Source organism: Culex pipiens, chromosome 2 (genome assembly GCF_016801865.2).
Source record: "Culex pipiens pallens isolate TS chromosome 2, TS_CPP_V2, whole genome shotgun sequence".
Classification (NCBI taxonomy): Eukaryota; Metazoa; Arthropoda; class Insecta; order Diptera; family Culicidae; genus Culex; species Culex pipiens.
The window spans coordinates 60295327-60314396 of record NC_068938.1 but is presented as its reverse complement, the minus strand read 5'-3'; the positions used below and the strand labels follow the sequence as shown (position 1 = coordinate 60314396).

The 19070-nt window shown below is 35.2% G+C and overlaps 1 protein-coding gene across 2 annotated transcripts in view; it reads right to left on the bottom strand.

Moving 5' to 3' along the window:
- The window catches only part of LOC120413585 (protein pinocchio), a 54794-nt gene extending 36398 nt beyond the window's left edge, over positions 1–18396 (bottom strand). Inside the window, exons 1-2 of one of the 2 annotated variants that reach the window (XM_039574479.2) lie at positions 17836–18396; positions 16678–16928 (exon numbers count right to left, since the gene is read on the bottom strand). In XM_039574479.2, coding sequence (XP_039430413.1) covers positions 16678–16915 — 238 coding nt within the window. In that variant the 5' untranslated portion in view covers positions 16916–16928; positions 17836–18396. Of the gene's footprint in view, positions 1–16677; positions 16929–17268; positions 17334–17835 lie in introns of those variants that run through there. The other variant, XM_039574478.1, reaches the window with a different exon arrangement.
- Positions 18397–19070: the final 674 nt, after the last annotated feature.

Sequence of the window (19070 nt, the reverse complement as noted above, 5' to 3'; positions counted from 1 at the left end):
TACTTTTGATTTCATTGCTTATCTGCTTTGGTCACGGTTCTTGTATGTTGTGTACCTTCTCAGAAAATGTTAATATCAATTTTGTGCTTTTTTGTGTACGATTGGGATGAAATGATAAAATATAATGGAATAAATAGTATATGTTTGATAAAACCCTTTTTTTATTTTTTTAAACGTTTGAATTTGGTTTTTGTTCTAAAAAAGTGATGGAAATATTTTTTTTTTTGCGAAAAACCAACAAGTAGCATTGTATGTGTGACAATCTTACTTTCCATATTTCTCATCGTGCTATCTTTTGAGAATCTATGACATTTCCCCGAAACCCATTTTACCGAAGGGACATTTCCCCGGATGCCACTTCCCCGAAAAGACATTTCCCATAATAGTCATTTCCCCGAATTCCATTTACCCGAATTTCCCGTTCCCCCTAATCGTCCACATCCCCGAATGCCATTTTCCCGAATGGGCCACAACCCCGAATGCCACTTACCCGATTAGTCATATCCCTGAACGCCATTTCCGCTTGACCGCGTTCGGGGAAATAGTATTTTATAAAAAATAATTGGTGGCAATTTTTATCACATCAAACTACATATAATATTTCTTGAAAGGTTCGTATTGGCCTTGAATGATCAACTTTCTTTTTGGCTCCATTCAGAACAGACGTAGCATTTTTAGTGGGAATGGGTTGTTTAATGGTTTGTGACTATCCATTCAAATACAATGAATATTGTTACAGACTTTTTTAATATATTCTCAAAACGAACACTTTTTTCTTATGGACATGATAGTAATAAAAAAGATAACAATAATGCAATAGAAGTGCGATTTGCGATCATTTTATTCACATTGCTGGTTTGGGATTTAATTTTATGGCGAAAAGTAAAAACTTTAAATAAAATTCGTACCAGCCTTATAAGGCTTTCCAGGCCAAGTGAAAAAATATAATTTAACCCAAAAATGACGAACTTCTCGTCACAATTGGACAAACTATTTTAATGAACGTATGAGCACGATTTGTTGTTGTTGTAGCACGAGAGGTCTTCACTCTCGCGTTTTCAACTGAAATCGAGTGATAAATAGCTCAATAAGAATTGGGTATGCAAGCTTCTATCAAAAGTTTTGCAAAATTAGTTGTTTGAATAGTAAAAATCAGCAAATTGGATCGAGTTAGCAGCAAGCACTTAACCTGCCAAACATATGAGAATTTGTCCGATTTTTGGGTTCTTGAACAAAATCCGAAAATAAGACAAATTTCCTTGAAAATTTCTCTAAAACATACAACGCATCTTATTATGCCTTTAAATACAAATGTTAATTGAAAAAAAATCTGATATTTTACAACATTTAATCAACAGCTTACCCAAAAAGCTGTTCGATGAAATTGAGAAAAAAAAATAACTGGTATTCATGGAAAAAGGCTTTAGCGAAAATGATGAAAAGGGGATATGAAAATTCTGGAAAATTAAAATTCAACTGAACGGCAATTGGCGTAAGTGTCACTTCGGGAAAAGGGCATTCGGGGAAAGGGCATTCGGGGATGTGGCTGATTAGGGGAAGTGGTATTCGGGGATGTGGCCGATTGGGGAAAATGATTTTCGGGGAAATGTCATTCGGGGAAATGAGCTAGATCCATCTTTTGAGTATGAGCATCGATCTTGAGCAATTCTCTACGAAATCGGTCTTTTTTCTTCAATTTTAATTTTTGTATTTTTTTAATCCGACTGAAACTTTTTTGGTGCCTTCGGTATGCCCAAAGAAGCCATTTTGCATCATTAGTTTGTCCATATAATTTTCCATACAAATTTCGCAGCTGTCCATACAAAAATGATGTATGAAAATTCAAAAATCTGTATCTTTTGAAGGAATTTTTTGATCGATTTGGTGTCTTCGGCAAAGTTGTATGTATGGGTACGGACCACACTGGAAAAAAATGATACACGGTTAAAAAAAATTTGGTGATTTTTTTTATTTAACTTTTTATCACTAAAATTTGATTTGCAAAAAAACACCATTTTTAATTTTTTTATTTTTTGATATGTTTTAGAGGACATAAAATGCCAACTTTTCAGAAATTTCCAGGTTGTGCAAAAAATCCATGACCGAGTTATGAATTTTTAATCAATACTGATTAAAAAAAAATCGAAATATTGGTCGCAAAATTTCTTCAACTTCATTTTTCGATGTAAAATCAAATTTTCAATCAAAAAGTACTTTAGTAAAATTTTGATAAAGTGCACCGTTTTCAAGTTAGATCCATATTTAGGTGACTTTTTTGAAAATAGTCGCAGTTTTTAATTTTTTTAAATTAGTGCACATGTTTGCACTTTTTTGGAAAAAATATTTTTGAAAAGCTGAGAAAATTATCTATATTTTGCTTCTGCAGACTTTGTTGATACGACCTTTAATTGCTGAGATATTGCAATGCAAAGGTTTAAAAACAGGAAAATTGATGTTTTCTAAGTCTCACCCAAACAGCCCACCATTTTTTAATGTCGATATCTCAGCAACTTATGGTCCGATTTCAATGTTAATATATAAAACATTTGTGAAATTTTCCGATCTTTTCGAAAACTTTATTTTCAAAATTTTCAAATCAAGACTAACATTTCAAAAGGGCCAAACATTCAATATTACGCCCATTTAAAATGTTAGTCTTGATTTGAAAATTTTGAAAATAAAGTTTTCGAAAAGATCGGAAAATTTCACAAATGTTTCATATATTAACATTGAAAATCGGACCATAAGTTGCTGAGATATCGACATTAAAAAATGGTGGGCTGTTTGGGTGAGACTTAGAAAACATCAATTTTCCTGTTTTTAAACCTTTGCATTGCAATATCTCAGCAATTAAAGGTCGTATCAACAAAGTCCGTAGAAGCAAAATATAGAGAATTTTCTCAGCTTTTCAAAAATATTTTTTCCAAAAGTGTGCAAACATGTGCACTAATTAAAAAAAATGAAAAACTGCGACTATTTTCAAAAAAGTCACCTAAATATGGATCTAACTTGAAAACGGTGCACTTTATCAAAATTTCACTAAAGAACTTTTGATTGCAAATTTGATTTTACATCAAAAAATGAAGTTGAAAAAATTTTGCGACCAATATTTCGATTTTTTTGAAAAAATATGTATTGATTAAAAAAATCATAACTCAGTTAATGATTTTTTGCACAACCTGGAAATTTCTGAAAAGTTAGCATTTTATGTCTTCAATAACATATCAAAAAATAAAAAAAAAATAAAAATAGTGTTTTTTTGCAAATCAAGTTTTAGTGATAAAAAGTTAAAAAAAAATCACCAAATTTTCTTTTACCGTGCATCATTTTTTTCCAGTGTAGTCCGTACCCATACCTACAACTTTGCCGAAGACACCAAATCGATCAAAAAATTCCTTCAAAAGATACAGATTTTTGAATTTTCATACATCATTTTCATATGGACAGCTGCGAAATTTGTATGGAAAATTATATGGACAAACTAATAATGCAAAATGGCTTCTTTGGGCATACCGAAGGCACCAAAAAAGTTTCAGTCGGATTAAAAAATACAAAAAAATCGAATGACCGAAATCCTGGAGAACTGCTCTCTTTTGATACCCATACATCTAGGTTATCTATAAAACCCACGTTTTTAAATACCTGCAAACAGTAAGTTTGATCCGCTAGAACAAAAATTACGAAAGTCCATACATTTTTAGCAGATTGCTAAAACGAAACCATAACAACGTTATGGTATGACGTAATTCCGAGTTGATACGAAATTCCAATGAAAAATCTATTCTAGCGATACAAAGACCCCCAAAACGGTGTTATACTCACTCCAAAATGCTTGTTTAGCAATTGTATGGTAATATATTGACATTTAGTAAAATTAAAAGTTTGAAGTTTAGATAAGTTTTATATAGAATTTCCAGAGTTATATAAACTTTTATACTAAGTAATGAGTAAACTTTATGTTCAATCCAATTTTATTTTTAATTAGTTAAGGATGCCTACTTTATTTTACTTTATTTTTCGAAAGGTGTACACACTTTTTTGCACCTTTTTTGATATCTGTAATAGTATTTGTTATATAACTTTTTATGGAAATCATCTTTTCATGAGCTTTTTACAGCAAAATGTTCGGCATGAGTTTTTGAACAAAACGTAGTACTAGGTTTCTGTAAAACTTTCAATTGTTTACATGTTTCATCACAAAAAGTGCATAGTGCCCAAGGGTTATACTTTTTTTACATACTGCATTTTAAACACTCAAATCGTTGAAATTGTTTAAGGATTTGGTCCGCAAATGAAACAATTTTGGAAGAAGATGACATAAACTTCCCCAACAAGTTTGTATTCTTGAATAGCATTTGTCACGTGAAATATATTCAACATTCTTTTTCCACAGATACATTTAGCTTGGTGACGTTTTATTCGTGCCAATGATTATAATTTCAAAGTGCACAACTATGCTACCCGTTATCGATTCCGGACGTTGATAGTGAAAAGACTGAATGAGCGTAAACGCCAAAACTAAGAGTCATACCTGGTCCACTACACTTCGACGTCGATAAGAAATTCGCGCACGTGATAAGTGAAACCGGCTGACGAATCGCGTGACGCCATTACGCTTTTTGACCAAAAACAACCCAAACCAGTCCACACCTTTAAGTAAAGCGTCGTCACCATTTAGTAGCAAAAAAAAGTTGTTGTTTGTTTTTCTCTCGGTCGGTAATCACATCAGCGCGCCATCACTTATTTTCCCATCTCGAAAAACGTTCCAAACAATATTGGACGGAAGTCAGCGATCTGTTAATAACGATCCCGTGTACCGTCACACGGCAGCGGCGGCACCACGTTGTTTGAAATTTATGACAGATTCGATAGTGGGTGCCCGGTTCGGCGTTACGATTGCAATCGCGTGGAATGTGACAGGTTGTACTGTGGCGCAGAACTAATGTGGGGGATTCTGGCAGATCGACTCCGGTTTGAGCCGGTGTTCAGCATCGTGGACGTCCACGTGAGAGAACCTGTCGAATCGTGTAGTTTTCAAAAACATTACATTATGCCGTAACTCTTTTTTTTATGAAAATCTTGGGTGTGATGATTTTTTAGATCAAAAGTATAGAAGCTCAAAGACCATTGATAGAAGCTGAACAACAGTTAATTAGATAATAAATTTAAACACATTTTACCGCAATGAACTAAAGGTGCACTTTGAACCCAAGTTAAGCTGGACTCTATTAAAAGTCAGTTAGTTCAAGTTTGCAAATCTTTTCCAAAGATAATAAATAACAAATTTGACAAACAAAAATAATCGTGTAAACTTGGTGATAATACATTCTGAGCGTTCTGGAACAGTTCACCCTCAGGAAATTGCACACTTTTATTCCATTTAAAATTAGCCCACTAAATCCGGCAAATCTGTTAAGCTCCAATATCTCGCCAAGACCCCGCCCAGGCACACTGCCTTCGAAAGCAAATCCCGACGAGTGGACTTGGATACCTCCCGGAATTCCCCATCCATCATGCTCCCTAGCACGGCAACAGCCACAAAAGACGCCCCATTCGGCGCACACACAGGTGATACCAGTAAAGATTAAGCAAAAGTCAGGGTTTGATAAGAAGGTGGACGCGATAAAACCAGGTAAATCGAATTAAATGTGCCAGTTGGGCGAGCGAAAGTAACGGTGATAAGGTGAGCTACTTGCTCGGAATGGCCTCGAAGAACATCTGATTTTTATGTTTTGTCAAAATAAATTGAGAATGTCACATTTTTTTTTGATATTACAAAATTGGGTGAAAACAATCAAATCAGGCCATATCAGTTGAAATTTTTTGACATTTTCTTCTAATTTTTTTGCATAGGAACAGCTCCTTTAGATTGAACACCCCCTCAAATTCGAATGATTGATGGCACACGCCCCCACCAACTTGAACTTATTTTCGTCCGTTATCGTCTGCCATCGGCCAAGTGTGGCATGATCAGCGGTTTTTGCACACGCCTGAAAATATTTACAATAAAACATAATATTTACAAGCCCCAGGGAGAAACGATCCCCTGCAGCGATCTCGGTGCAACTGGAGAGGAGCTTTGGCCAAAGTTTAGTCGTGGAGACTTTGTTTGTAAACATTAATCGGGAGCCACTGGAAACTTTCTGTCTGGGGCCTTAGGCTTGGCTAGGGAGAAGCGTGCCACGCTAGAACGTGTTTAACCTAGTAATTTTCCACAATAGTACACTTGGTAGCACCCAAAAAGTAGAACAGTGGTTCTTTTCGTAATTATTTTACCTTTATATATTTAAATAAAAATATTTATATCTAAGATATTTTGAGGAACGTAATGAATAAAATTTGCCGGCAGTCCATCTAGGGTATTTGTCCCTATTTTGGGCCTACTAAGCCGAGCGCACTTTTTATTAGATATATTCTCAAAGGCAGCCACCAAAGGCAAACGGTGGGTTGTTTGGGTGAGACTTAGAAAACATCAATTTTCATGTTTTTAAGCCTTTGCATGGCAATATCTCAGCAACTGAGCGTCAAATCAACAAAGTTATAGAAAAAAGAGAATTTTCTCAGTTTTTCAAAAATATTTTTTCAAAAGTGGGCAAACATGTGCACTTATTTAAAAAAATGAAAAACTGCGACTATTTTCAAAAAAGTTACCTAAAAATGGCCTTAACTTGAAAACGGTGCACTTTATCAAAATTTCACTGAGGTACTTTTTGATTGCAAATTTGATTTTACATCGGAAAATGAAGTTGAAAAATTTGTGCGACCAATATTTCGATTTTTTGAAAAAAATCAGAATTGATTCAAAAATTCATAACTCGGTCTAAGATTTATTGCACAACCTGGAAATTTCTGAAAAGTTGGCATTTAATGCCCTCTAAAACATATCAAAAAATTAAAAAAAAATAGTGTTGTTTTGCAAATCAAGTTTTAGTGACAAAAAGTTAAATAAAAAATCATCAAAAAAAATTTACCGTGTATCATTTTATTCAGTGTAGTCCATATCCATACCTACAACTTTGTCCAAGACACCAAATCGATCAAAAAATTCCTTCAAAAGATACAGATTTTTGAATTTTCATGCATCGTTTTTGTATGGATAGCTGCCAAATTTGTATGGAAAATTATATGGACCAACTAATGATGCAAAATGGCTTCTTTGGGCATACCGAAGGCACACAAAAAGTTTCATTCGGATTAAAAAACACAAAAATTAAAATTCTAAAAAAAAGACCGATTTCGTAGAGAATTGCTCTTCTATCAAAATAGATCAAAATGTATGTAAAAAGCTCGATCATTTGGTACCCATATTGTAAAAAACCAAATTTTTGAATAAAAAATAAAAAGTATTATATTTATTCAAAAAAATATTTTTGTGAATCATTTCGTTCTAAAAACACAGTATGCGTATTCTTGAGTACATCATCCTCCCGATACCAAAACACTATTAATTTGGATGTAAATGTGGGATGTTGGAATTTTTTCGGGGATTTTTACCTTCTTCTCACAGCAGTTTTCTAATACAAAATCAAATATTCTTGTATGAATCGTCACAAATTTTCTAAACAAAATTTATTTAACAAGTAAATTTACACTCACTCGAAAACGGAATAGTTTATCACTTTTTAAAGTCGGTTTGAGATCTGAAAAAAATTGTATTGTCTTACACAGTCAAGAAATGTAGTTTTTAAAGGTGCCTTATTTTATACCCCGATGAATAAACGGTTCAGTATTCATATTGGTAAACAAATTGTTAAGTAAGTGATTTTAGAGTGTTCTATTCTTAAAAGCAAAAATGAATCCTAAAAAGTGTACATTTTAATTTATGCAATTATTAAGTAAAACAATAAATGTTTGAATAAAAACACAAAAAGTCATACGTCATTGGCACATCCCTTGGGAATGACGTTCTACTAAACATCTCACTTTTATGCAAATATTGCGAAACTATTCCTTTATTTACATTATTTATAGCGGTACGAGTGCTGGAATTAAGGGCAGCACTACGACGCCAGACAAACATCCTTTCTGCATCTGCCTCAACACAGCCATGGTTAGTGACGTATTGAAATTTCTATTTCTGTCCGTTAATTATTTTCCATATGGGCTCTGTTGCTATTTGAAGGCTGACGTAGTTGGTTTCTATGAATAGAGTAATAAATGGTGCATTTCTAATCGCAAATTTATGTATTGGATAACCCATCAACCATTTTTTTTTCTTTAAAAATTGACATTAAAAAAATCTGCCATGTGATGCTAGATTGCACAAGCAAATCATGTGACAATTAAGTAACCGGTAAACATCGCACCTTCCGTGTGTTAAAGGTAAAGAGGTGCTTCTAACCTGTAGATGAGTCACACATTACACTTCGTTACACTCTTTACCAAGATCCGAGTGCTCAAGTACAGCATCCGTCAATCCGCTTTACAGTGCTTTACAATATGCAAAGTAGCATTTAGTGGGGAGCTGTGAAATGATAGCAACGTTTAGAAGAAAAAAACGTTACTTAATCCACCTTTATGTGGTTGGTGCCTTCCTCACATTAATAAAGTCAATACATTCAGTAAAAATAGCAACATTCCCCCTTAACATGTTTAACAAATCAACTTTATTACTCATTTCTTTTAATAGGGTTCGCAGACCTTCAATATATCTGGCTCATCGGCAAGGTCTGATAAAAAACATATTCAACGATAGTTTGCATGGAAGATTCAGACAATATATCTATCACAATATCTGAAATCCGGCCTCCAAAAAGTGCTAATAACTCTTGATAGTGTTGTCAGATCCTCGATGTTTTAAGCTCATTTGAAAGGTATTTTGATTATCTAACTAACGACAGGTCGCATGATGGACCCAGACATCATTTTCATTGAAATTTCTGAGATCCGGCCTCCAAAAAGTGTATAAATAACACTTAAGTGCTAATAACTTTTGATAGGGTTGTCAGATCTTCAATGTTTTGGGCTCATTGGAAAGGTCTTTTAAATACCTTTCTAAAAATGTATAAAATAGGTTTTCTTGCAAAAACCACCCTTTTTACAATCTTCCGGACTTACGCCAAAATTGTTTTTTAGCATAACTTTTGAAGTACTTAACTAAACTTGCTGATTTTAAATAGAGATCTATGGGACCTCAAGACGGATCGAATGAGACTAATACGGTCAAAATCCGTTCATCCAGTCCGGAGATAATCGAGTGACAATTTTTTTGTCCACCCACCTACACACATCCACACAGACATTTGCTCAGAACATGATTCTGAGTCGATATGTACAGTATGTAAAAAAAGTATTTACACCCCTTGGGCACTATGCACATTTTGTGATGAAACATGTAAAAAATTTAAAGTTTGACAGGAACCTAGTACTACGTTTTGTTCAGAAACTCATGCCAAACATTTTGCTACAAAAAGCTCATGAAAAGATGATTTCTATAAAAAGTTATATAACAAATACTATTACAAAAATAAAAAAGGTGCAAAAAAAGTGTGTACACCTTTCGAAAAATTAACATAAATAATGTTATTTGTTGACAAATCACCATAAATCCAGTCTCCCAACTCCAAATAGGCATCCTTGACTGATTAAAAAAATAATTTGGATTGAATATAAAGTTTACTAACTACTTAGTATAAAAGTTTATATAACTCTGGAAATTCTACATAAAACTTATCTAAACTTAATTTTGCAAACTTTTAATTCAACTAAATGTCAATATATTACCATAGAATTGTTAAATAAACATTTTGGAGTGGGTATAACACCGTTTTGAGGGTTTTTGTATCGATAGAATAGATTTTTCGTTGGAATTTCGTACCAACCCGGAATTACGTCGTAGGAAAATCCGCCGGCATCCGAACCGATCCACGATTCACAAGTCAACCTATGTGGAATCGGAAAGGGCATAAAATTTCCGATCTTTTGATACCCATACATCTAGGTTTTCTATAAAACCAACGTTTTTAAATACCTGGGCAAAAAGTAAGTTTGATCCACGAGAACAAAAATTACGAAATTCCATACATTTTTGGCAGGTTGCTCAAACGAAACCATAACAACGTTTTTGCTTAGGTATTTAAAAACGTGGGTTTTATAGAAAACCTGGATGTATGGGTATCAAAAGATCGGAAATTTTATGCCCTTTCTGATGCCACATAGGTTGACTTGTGAATTGAGGACCGGTTCAGATGCTGGCGGATTTTCCGACGACGTAATTCCGGGTTGGTACGAAATTCCAACGAAAAATCTATTCTATCGATACAAATACCCCCAAAACGGTGTTATACCCACTCCAAAATGTTTATTTAGCAATTCTATGGTAATATATTGACATTTATTTGAATTAAATGTTTGCAAAATTAAGTTTAGATAAGTTTTATATAGAATTTCCAGAGTTATATAAACTTTTATACTAAGTAGTTAGTAAACTTTATATTCAATCCAAATTCTTTTTTTAATCAGTCAAGGATGCCTATTTGGAGTTGGGAGACTGGATTTATGGTGATTTGTCAACAAATAACATTATTTATGTTAATTTTTCGAAAGGTGTACAAACTTTTTTTGCACCTTTTTTATTTTCGTAATAGTATTTGTTATATAACTTTTTATAGAAATCATCTTTTCATGAGCTTTTTGTAGCAAAATGTTTGGCATGAGTTTCTGAACAAAACGTAGTACTAGGTTCCTGTCAAACTTTAAATTTTTTACATGTTTCATCACAAAATGTGCATAGTGCCCAAGGGGTGTAAATACTTTTTTTACATACTGTATACGTGAAGGTGGGTCTACGAGGTCAAATTAATAAGTTCATTTTTCGAGTGATTTTATAGCCTTTCCTCAGTAAGGTGAGGAAGGCAAAAACGGACAAATCTCACGTGTGGCGATCCCACGTGGAAACGCGGCGATTCGCAGTAAGGTACACACATTCTATCACGCTGCCGCGGTCCCTTGTTTTAAAAACTTTAATCAATGATGCAACGACGTTTTTAAAAGCTGGGAATGTCTTTCAATGATAACGGCTAACCAGGCTTTAGTCGACAGAGATTGAAACTCACGTTGGTCGGCACGTTCAGAGGCAGATGTAACTCAGCTGATTTGATCTCATTTTTTGTACTGCAAATTCTCGGTTGAGTTTTCAAAAAGCCGTAAGAGCCACTGTGACCTTTGACACTAGTTTTCGTTTTTCTTGAAAATGGAAAAAAAATTCATTTATCTTTAGTTTGGGGCACTTGAAGGACTTGAAGATGAACAATCTCAAGCATTTTTGATATTGGTTTTTCGTAAGTAGGTCGAATACCGATGCAAAAAGGACTTTGTTTACCAATGGCTCTTACGGCTTTTTGAAAACTAATCCGAGAAATGTACTTGGGCTACCAGAGGTGTATTCAAAGTGAGAAATTAAATTGAAATTGCGTTTTTTTGTTGTTTAAGGCGAATGGAAATTTATCATCACCACTGTAAAAACAATCAAACTTTGCGATTACTATTTCAAATATCAAAACACAATTGTAAATTCTAATTTTGTTTTGTTGAATAGTGAATATCCAAAGAAACTTTGCCAAATTACCGAATGATCAGAATATTATCATGGCAAATTCAGCTGCGATATTGTCCCAAACTCCAGGAAACGCTTAAAACATCTCGACATTGCCAGAAGTCTTCTAAACCAACTGTCGTCAATATTAGCCCAACCAAATAAGCCTTAGCAGCGTCAGGAGGCTCGTCACTTCACTCTTTTTTTGCAGATTTTACGCACAAATTCGTCTAATCAAAATGTTTTCTTGCTGCTATTTTTCGCCTCACTATTTGTGCTGGCAGCCAGTCCAAATAAATAACAACACCCACTTTTGCTGACGTTGATGCCGTGCAAAAATAAGACGGTCCAAACAACAAGTAAGAGTTTTTTTTATACATTACATCTATGGTATACCGATTTTACTACTGTTAAGTTGGGCTAGATTGGAGCAAAACTTGCAATCAAAGACTGTGTGAATTTAAAAATTGTTTTAATTTGTTCAAAACATTTTTAATTTATGTATATTTAATTGATTGATTGATCAATATTTATGGAACTTCTTTAAAATAAAGTAACATAGCTTTACATGTAAAACAAGTAATCTAATAAATGATCTTATCAGCAAACCACGTCCATCCGACGGTGAAAGAAGAGGTGTATGAGAAAGCACTTACCTTCCTGTCGATTGGTTTGTTTGTTGATCCGTACAATTGCTGCCTGTGGGTCAATCGATTGAGCAAACAGATTGCCAGCAGAAGAAACGAGCAAACGGTGTGCGGTGGCTTAAAATTTGCATGCCACAAACCCAGAACAATGCAAAAGTAAGTCAATATATCCAAACGGTGGATGCTGGTGGCTACGTGCGTGGGCGGCGATTTGGACGATTTTGGATGGTGCAAATGAATGACGAACATGTGCGTCAATTGGCGTGATCTACGCGGTTGGAGATAGTCACGAGGATATTTTGTTGTTTTTTTGGGGAAAAATGATCTAATTTAATCTTTGAGAAATAAAACCCCATTCTTTATAAGAAAACATAAAATTACCTTTTTTAGTACCGTCAGTAGTGGTACACCTCTAGTAATTTCTCAATCGAAAACAATCTGCATAACATCGAAAATCTTTTAACGTAGAATAATGTTTCGATAGTTTACTAACATTTTCCTAAAATATGGTGGAAGTTGATAAACTCTATTTTAAATGCCAATCGTTTGAAAATTGACCCAATCTCATCCCTTAGAGGGGGTTGGTCAAATGAATCAAAAATGATGCTCAAATACAAAGATATGGTAAAAACAAGTCATCCAACAGTGGATCCGTTTGAGAGAATAGTATTGACATGCTACCAGGGATGGAATAATCGCAAAAAAGCATTTTTGCTTGCGAACTTTATTCTCCCGCGAAAGAGAGAGGAGGCAAATCACGCAAAAGAAAATCGCTCCCGAAATTCTCCAAGAAAATAAATCTGCTGATGATTTTTGGTGATTTTCCTTGTCGGAACACTTAAAATTATTTATTTCGTTTTGTTTACACACATTGCCCATCTACAAAATGTGACAGGTCATTTTTCGACGTGTAACGTTTTACTTGCGTAATAGTGAAAAAGATGTTCCGCTGAATAATCAAGATGATGATTTTTTTAAGAATCCTTTTACCGATCTTTCGTGCGCGAGACAGGAGAGCCATGCTGCCTTCGGATTTTTTTCTCTTGATGAACGTCCAATGATTATCTTTTGATGATGATTATTCCATCACTGCATACTACAATGTTTGAACTTGAAACTTTGAAGTAAAGATTTTCAAACATTTGGGTGCTTTTCGAACAATTCCTACAAAAATATTAAAAGTCGATTTTTCGAGAGGTAATTTTTGGCCAAAAACGTTTCTCAACTTTAGACAGCTGCCAAAATTACAGGATTTTCTCTAGGTACGAGATTTTTTTCAGTTAAGCCATCTTAAGATGTCCGCTAAATAACCCTTTTAACAGAATTTAGTTTCTTTGAGAATAACCTGAGAAATAGTAAAATCCGTACAAAATCTTGTTCATCCAATCTCACTTCCAGACCCAATGTCAGCCCCACTGACGGTAAATGAGAAAATGTGCAATCTATATGAGTTTTACCAGATAAACACGCATCTTTATCAAGACGTGTCTTCTAGGATTTTTTTTTCTTTCTAAAAACTCATTAAACTAACTAGAAAAAAAACCCTTCACTAAGGTCACCAACCCATAGCATTAATAAAATCGTATGACATGTAATTTAAGGCAATTATTTTCCCCCCAAATTTTTGTTCAAACCTATTAAATTTAAAAATCACTTTTAAAAAATCTGAATAATACATACAAATTATATAAAATTTGAGTTGAATCCAGTTTTGCCTTCCTCACCTTACTGAGGAAAGGCTATAAAATTACTCGAAAAATGAACTCATTATTTGGACCTCGTAGACCCACCTTCACGTATACATATTGACTCAGAATCATGTTCTAAGCAAATGTCTGTGTAGATGTGTGTAGGTGGGTGGACAAAAAAAATGTAACTCGATTATCTCCAGACTGGATCAACGGATTTTGACCGTATTAGTCTCATTCGATCCGTTTTGGGGTCACATAGGTTTCTATTTTAAATCAGCATGTTTAGTTAAGTACTTCAAAAGTTATGCAAAAAAAACGATTTTGGCGAATGTCCGGAAGATTGTAAAAAGGGTGTTTTTTGCAAGAAAACCTATCATGTTATACATTTTCAGAAAGGTATTAAAAAGACCTTTTCAATTAGTCAAAAACATTGAAGATCTGACACCCCTATCAAAAGTTATTAGCACTTAAGTGTTATTTATATATTTTTTGGAGGCCGGATCTCAGATATTTCAATGGAAATGATGTCCGGGCCCATCATGCGACCCACCCATCGTTAGTTAGATAATCGAAAAACCATTCAAATTAGTTTAAAACATCGAGGATCTGATAACCCTATCAAAAGTTATTAGCACTTAAGTGTTATTTATATATTTTGTGGAGGCCGGATATTGGGATAGAAATATTGCCTGAATCATCCATACGAAGTTTCGTTGGATAGGTTTTTTTTTTCAAACCTTGCCGATGAGACTGAAATATTTTTAGGTCTGTGAACCCTATCAAAAGAAATGAGTAATAAAGTTGATTTGTTAAACATGTTGCTATTTTTACTGAATGTATTGGCTTTATGAATGTGAGGAAGGCACCAACCACCTAAAGGTGGAATAAGTAACTTTTTTTTTTAAATACAATAGCTATCCCAACTTACTTGTAATGGCCTTAACTGCGGCTTTTTCTCTATAGAGTTGATACAAAATTTTAACTTTTTGTATGAAACGTGGTGTTTAACCAGATCACCCCCTCCTCCCTTTTAAAAGGCCACGTGGTTTATGCACGAGCCTTTAGATCTTTGACATGGCCCCAAAAAATTATTCTTAGTAAGTGGACTTATTTGGGAAGAAATGGAAAATAAAAAAAAAAATGTGATTAAATTATTTGAAGTTTTTTCTGAAGACCCTTAGGATAATCAAACTTTAGATAGTCGAAACTTTGGGCAATTGAGTCTGAATGTTTCTTTCGAAAATTAAGTCTAAATCTTGTCTTTGTCTAAAACGTTCTTAATTTAAGTAATGTTTTCACAACTTGACACGACTAAATATTTGTGCTCCGATATTTTTAGCAAAGACAATATTGAGCATCTCCCAAGCCCAAGGCGGTACACTCAACCAATAAGTTTTTCAACTTAAACTCTTTCGAAATATATTTGCAAAATAAATATTTTCATCACATCCAGCGACGCGCAGTGATAATCATCGGCCCAAGTTTGCCATCTCCGATGGAAAACAGATGACGCACTGGAACTGGAGTCCTCATTAGCAGATCCCCACATCTTGCTCACAGTCAGAGATGCGACCGAGATGCGAACGATGTTTACCCTATGTATCAAAACTTCAAGAGCAACTCTTGAACCCGTGTTTACAGCTTGCGGTGCGGTACTGACTGCAGTAGAGATGCTTTACAAAATACCATGTTGACCGTGTACCAAGTGTCCCAGATAGTCGCTTGAACTATATCGCTTGATGAACAGATATTTAAAGCTTTCGAGAAGATTCCTGTTATGAACTTATAGCGTTTGATCTGATGTGAATATACATTGTCAATATTTTGATATCTTTATCCGTTTTCAGTGAGACTGGATATCTGGACCGGGATCCAATAATCGGATCTAGATTGTCAGACAATTTATTTTATTTCATTTCTGAACATTTGAAATTAGTAATCATTCCTACAGATAACGAACAAAAACCTGCAAACAGTAACAGATGATCAGATTTGGTCTCATTCATATTTTCAAGACATGCAGTCAAGATTCGATTCGACTTCTTAGCATCAGAAGTCTCGATTATCCGATGTTAAAATTATCCAAAGTTTCGATTATTCAAAGCTCGTTTTTCTGTAGGGAAACTTTGGATAATCTAATTGTATCTAGTTTGCTTTAGTTTCTTACTCTTAACATCATATTTAAGTTTAGCGACCAACATATTACTCAAATTTAAGTGGTTGATTTTAGTTTCATTGCCAAATTATTTGTTTCAATGCTCCATCATCGCCATCTTGGATTACAAATTTCAAGATCACTTTAAAATATTTTTGGGATCTCAACGACCCAAAAAAGGATAACGAATCTGATGCTTTAAACCCGGACAGTAGTAAATGGTGTAAATTTGGACGGTGTAATGAAGACTCTTGCATGATGTAACATTGCCTTAATGCATTGAGGTTGCAATGTAGGTGGAAAAGGGGAATTACACTAGAAAGGAGGTATATTTACATATGTTAAGGGTAAAATTGTGCACGTATTGCCAGATGTAATATTACCATTTTTTTACTGGTCAGATTATTATATTTGAGTCAGCAATTCTACGTTTGGCAGATTATATTACTACACATTGTGATTGACGAAGGTAATAGTCTGGACCCCATGCCTGATTTTTTGTTCTATTCTTATTGGAATTCCATACATGCGGAATTGCAGACACGGACTGTCAATTAAATAAGAAGAAATTGTTTTATTGCAATTATCATCCTCCGAATTGTGCACCCGCAAAGCTATTCGTTAAGATGAGTCTTTTACTCGTGTACTCACCTTTCAGGAAGCGCGGCAAGCTGGCGGGCACGTGCGTCGTCGTCGCTCCAATGCTGAAGCAGGTCGTTGAACGGCTCAGCACGGCGGTGGGTGTGCGGAAGACAATCCCACCGGTGGCAGCTCCGGACATATCGCCACCGGAAAAATCCGGATCGTCCGAATCGAAGGCCACGTTGTCCTCCCACTCGGACACCACGGCCCCCGACGGCTGTTGGCCTCCCAGTCCGTGCGATTTCATACTGACGGACGTCCTGCGCAAGTGAAAACAAAACAGTTTTAATTTTCAGTCCAAGCCATCCTTCAGGCAATTGCCCGACTGGCCGTGCTGGTGTAATTCGATGCATCCACGCAAATGCTAATCCAGCGAATGTTTAACCTTTGCTACGCGTTTTTTTGTCTTTGCAATTGTCCAACTTAATAAAATGATAAAAACGTACCACGTTCAGACAGCGTGGCGAGTATCGCACCTTCATTGCATCAGCACAAAAAACTAACAATTGTCTGACGTATAAAAAGTTGTTAATTGGGACTTGGTGGCCAAGAACGTGACATTCGGTACTAACAGTTTACTGTAAACTTTACTTTTCTTACATAAAATCACATATATACTGAGAATGTTGGTGTAACTCACTGTTAAACATAGTTGTTTAGCTCCAGAATATGCTTACTACACGAATTTAGAGAATTCAACAATCATTGACGTCCCTATTATATATGCAGCTTGTGCAACAAAATAGAGTCTGCGACAATCGCATCACCAAATCAAAATTTGTCGCAACTACAGCTATGTTGTGGACCAAGGCACCTTACCAAAGGTTGATGGACTGATAAATCCGATAAATCTGTTGCATTACATTTTGCTCAATTCAATGCCTAATCAATGTAATTATTATTTAGTAATTCATACATTTGTGAAAAAATTAAGCTAAACGTCTAACCTAATCTGTGAAAAACTTTCTTCTAATATGTCACACAACATGTCGCGCGACATAGATTTCCATCTGCTCACCAACACGCGACAAGCTGATAATAATCGCACACACAAACTTAGACAAAAAATAACACCATCAGCAACAGAGAGTCACTAAAACATAAGAAAAAACTCCACGCTCTTTATTTGAAGCACCTCACAATAAAACCCCAAACGAAAGCACTTACTTTTCGCAAATCAGATGGCACTCGATCGGATATTTTTATCAGCAAATGATTGTCGGACGAGGGCTGCAACACCGCCACGCTTGGTGATAGAGATTTTTTCGCTTTTCGGGACACTCACGGGAATTGATCCCAGCTGTGTACCGTGGCACTTGACACCTTACTTTGCAGCTTACACTATAATTTTCACACATTTACCGAAAAGCAAACCAAATGCTGTCACCCGATTCTGACGTGAGGAAAGGTGAACTTGCAGTAATATCAATAAAAAAAATCGCACTCACTGCTAATTACCGAGATTTTTTTTCTCTTTTTGTTCTTAGCACCTCAGAGAATCACACCAATGTCTACGAAACATCTGCAAATTGTCACCTCGAATTGATGAATGAAGACGGCTCTGACGGAAGCAAAAATTAGCACCTTTCCACAACTATCGACTCAGTCAACTAAACACTGCACTTTGTGTCGCTACAAGTCAACAAAAGATTGCAATTTTCGACCTGTGCACACTCAAAACAGAAGTTTTTGTTTGACCCTGGAATTTGTTGTGCTGCAAACCTAAGGCGAATCGTCTTTACAGGCCAGCAGCAGGCAATCACACCACTTTGAAGAACGCGTACAGCGAAAAGTAAGTGAACCGCATTAGAGGAGAGCGTGTCGCGTGACGAGACGCCGTGCGACGCAACATGCGATTTGTGTTGCACGTGGCAATGCAATGCCGCCGCATACGAACGTTGACCAGAATTAAAGGAATTGCGCCTAACGTTAGGCATAAGTATTGCGTGTACGTACACGATGGATTTTTAGGTTAAAATTTGTGGTCTCCAGCAAAAACAAATGGTAAGCTAGTGTGCGTGAGGTCGGGCTTAGATAACTCTATAGATATTTTTTCTTATCTAATTAGGTATTTTCACCGATTTGAGCCAAATTGGTGGAGAAGTTTATCTACACTCAAAAAAACATTCACGTTGATGTTACGTGAAAAGCTATGTGGTATTTTTCCACTAAAGTATTCACGTAACTTCTACAAGATGACTCTAGTAGAAACGGAATTTTCTTGGCCAGATCGTTTCACATCGATTCTACGTGTTTCACACGTAAAAGCTAAATGAATAAATTGATGATTTCTACGTGTTTGTTTTAGTAAACGTTATATGATTTTTGTAGTAGTAGATTTCAGTTTTGCCTCACTTTATTTTATTTTTTCGAATAGAAATAAAAATGATGTCAGTTCAATT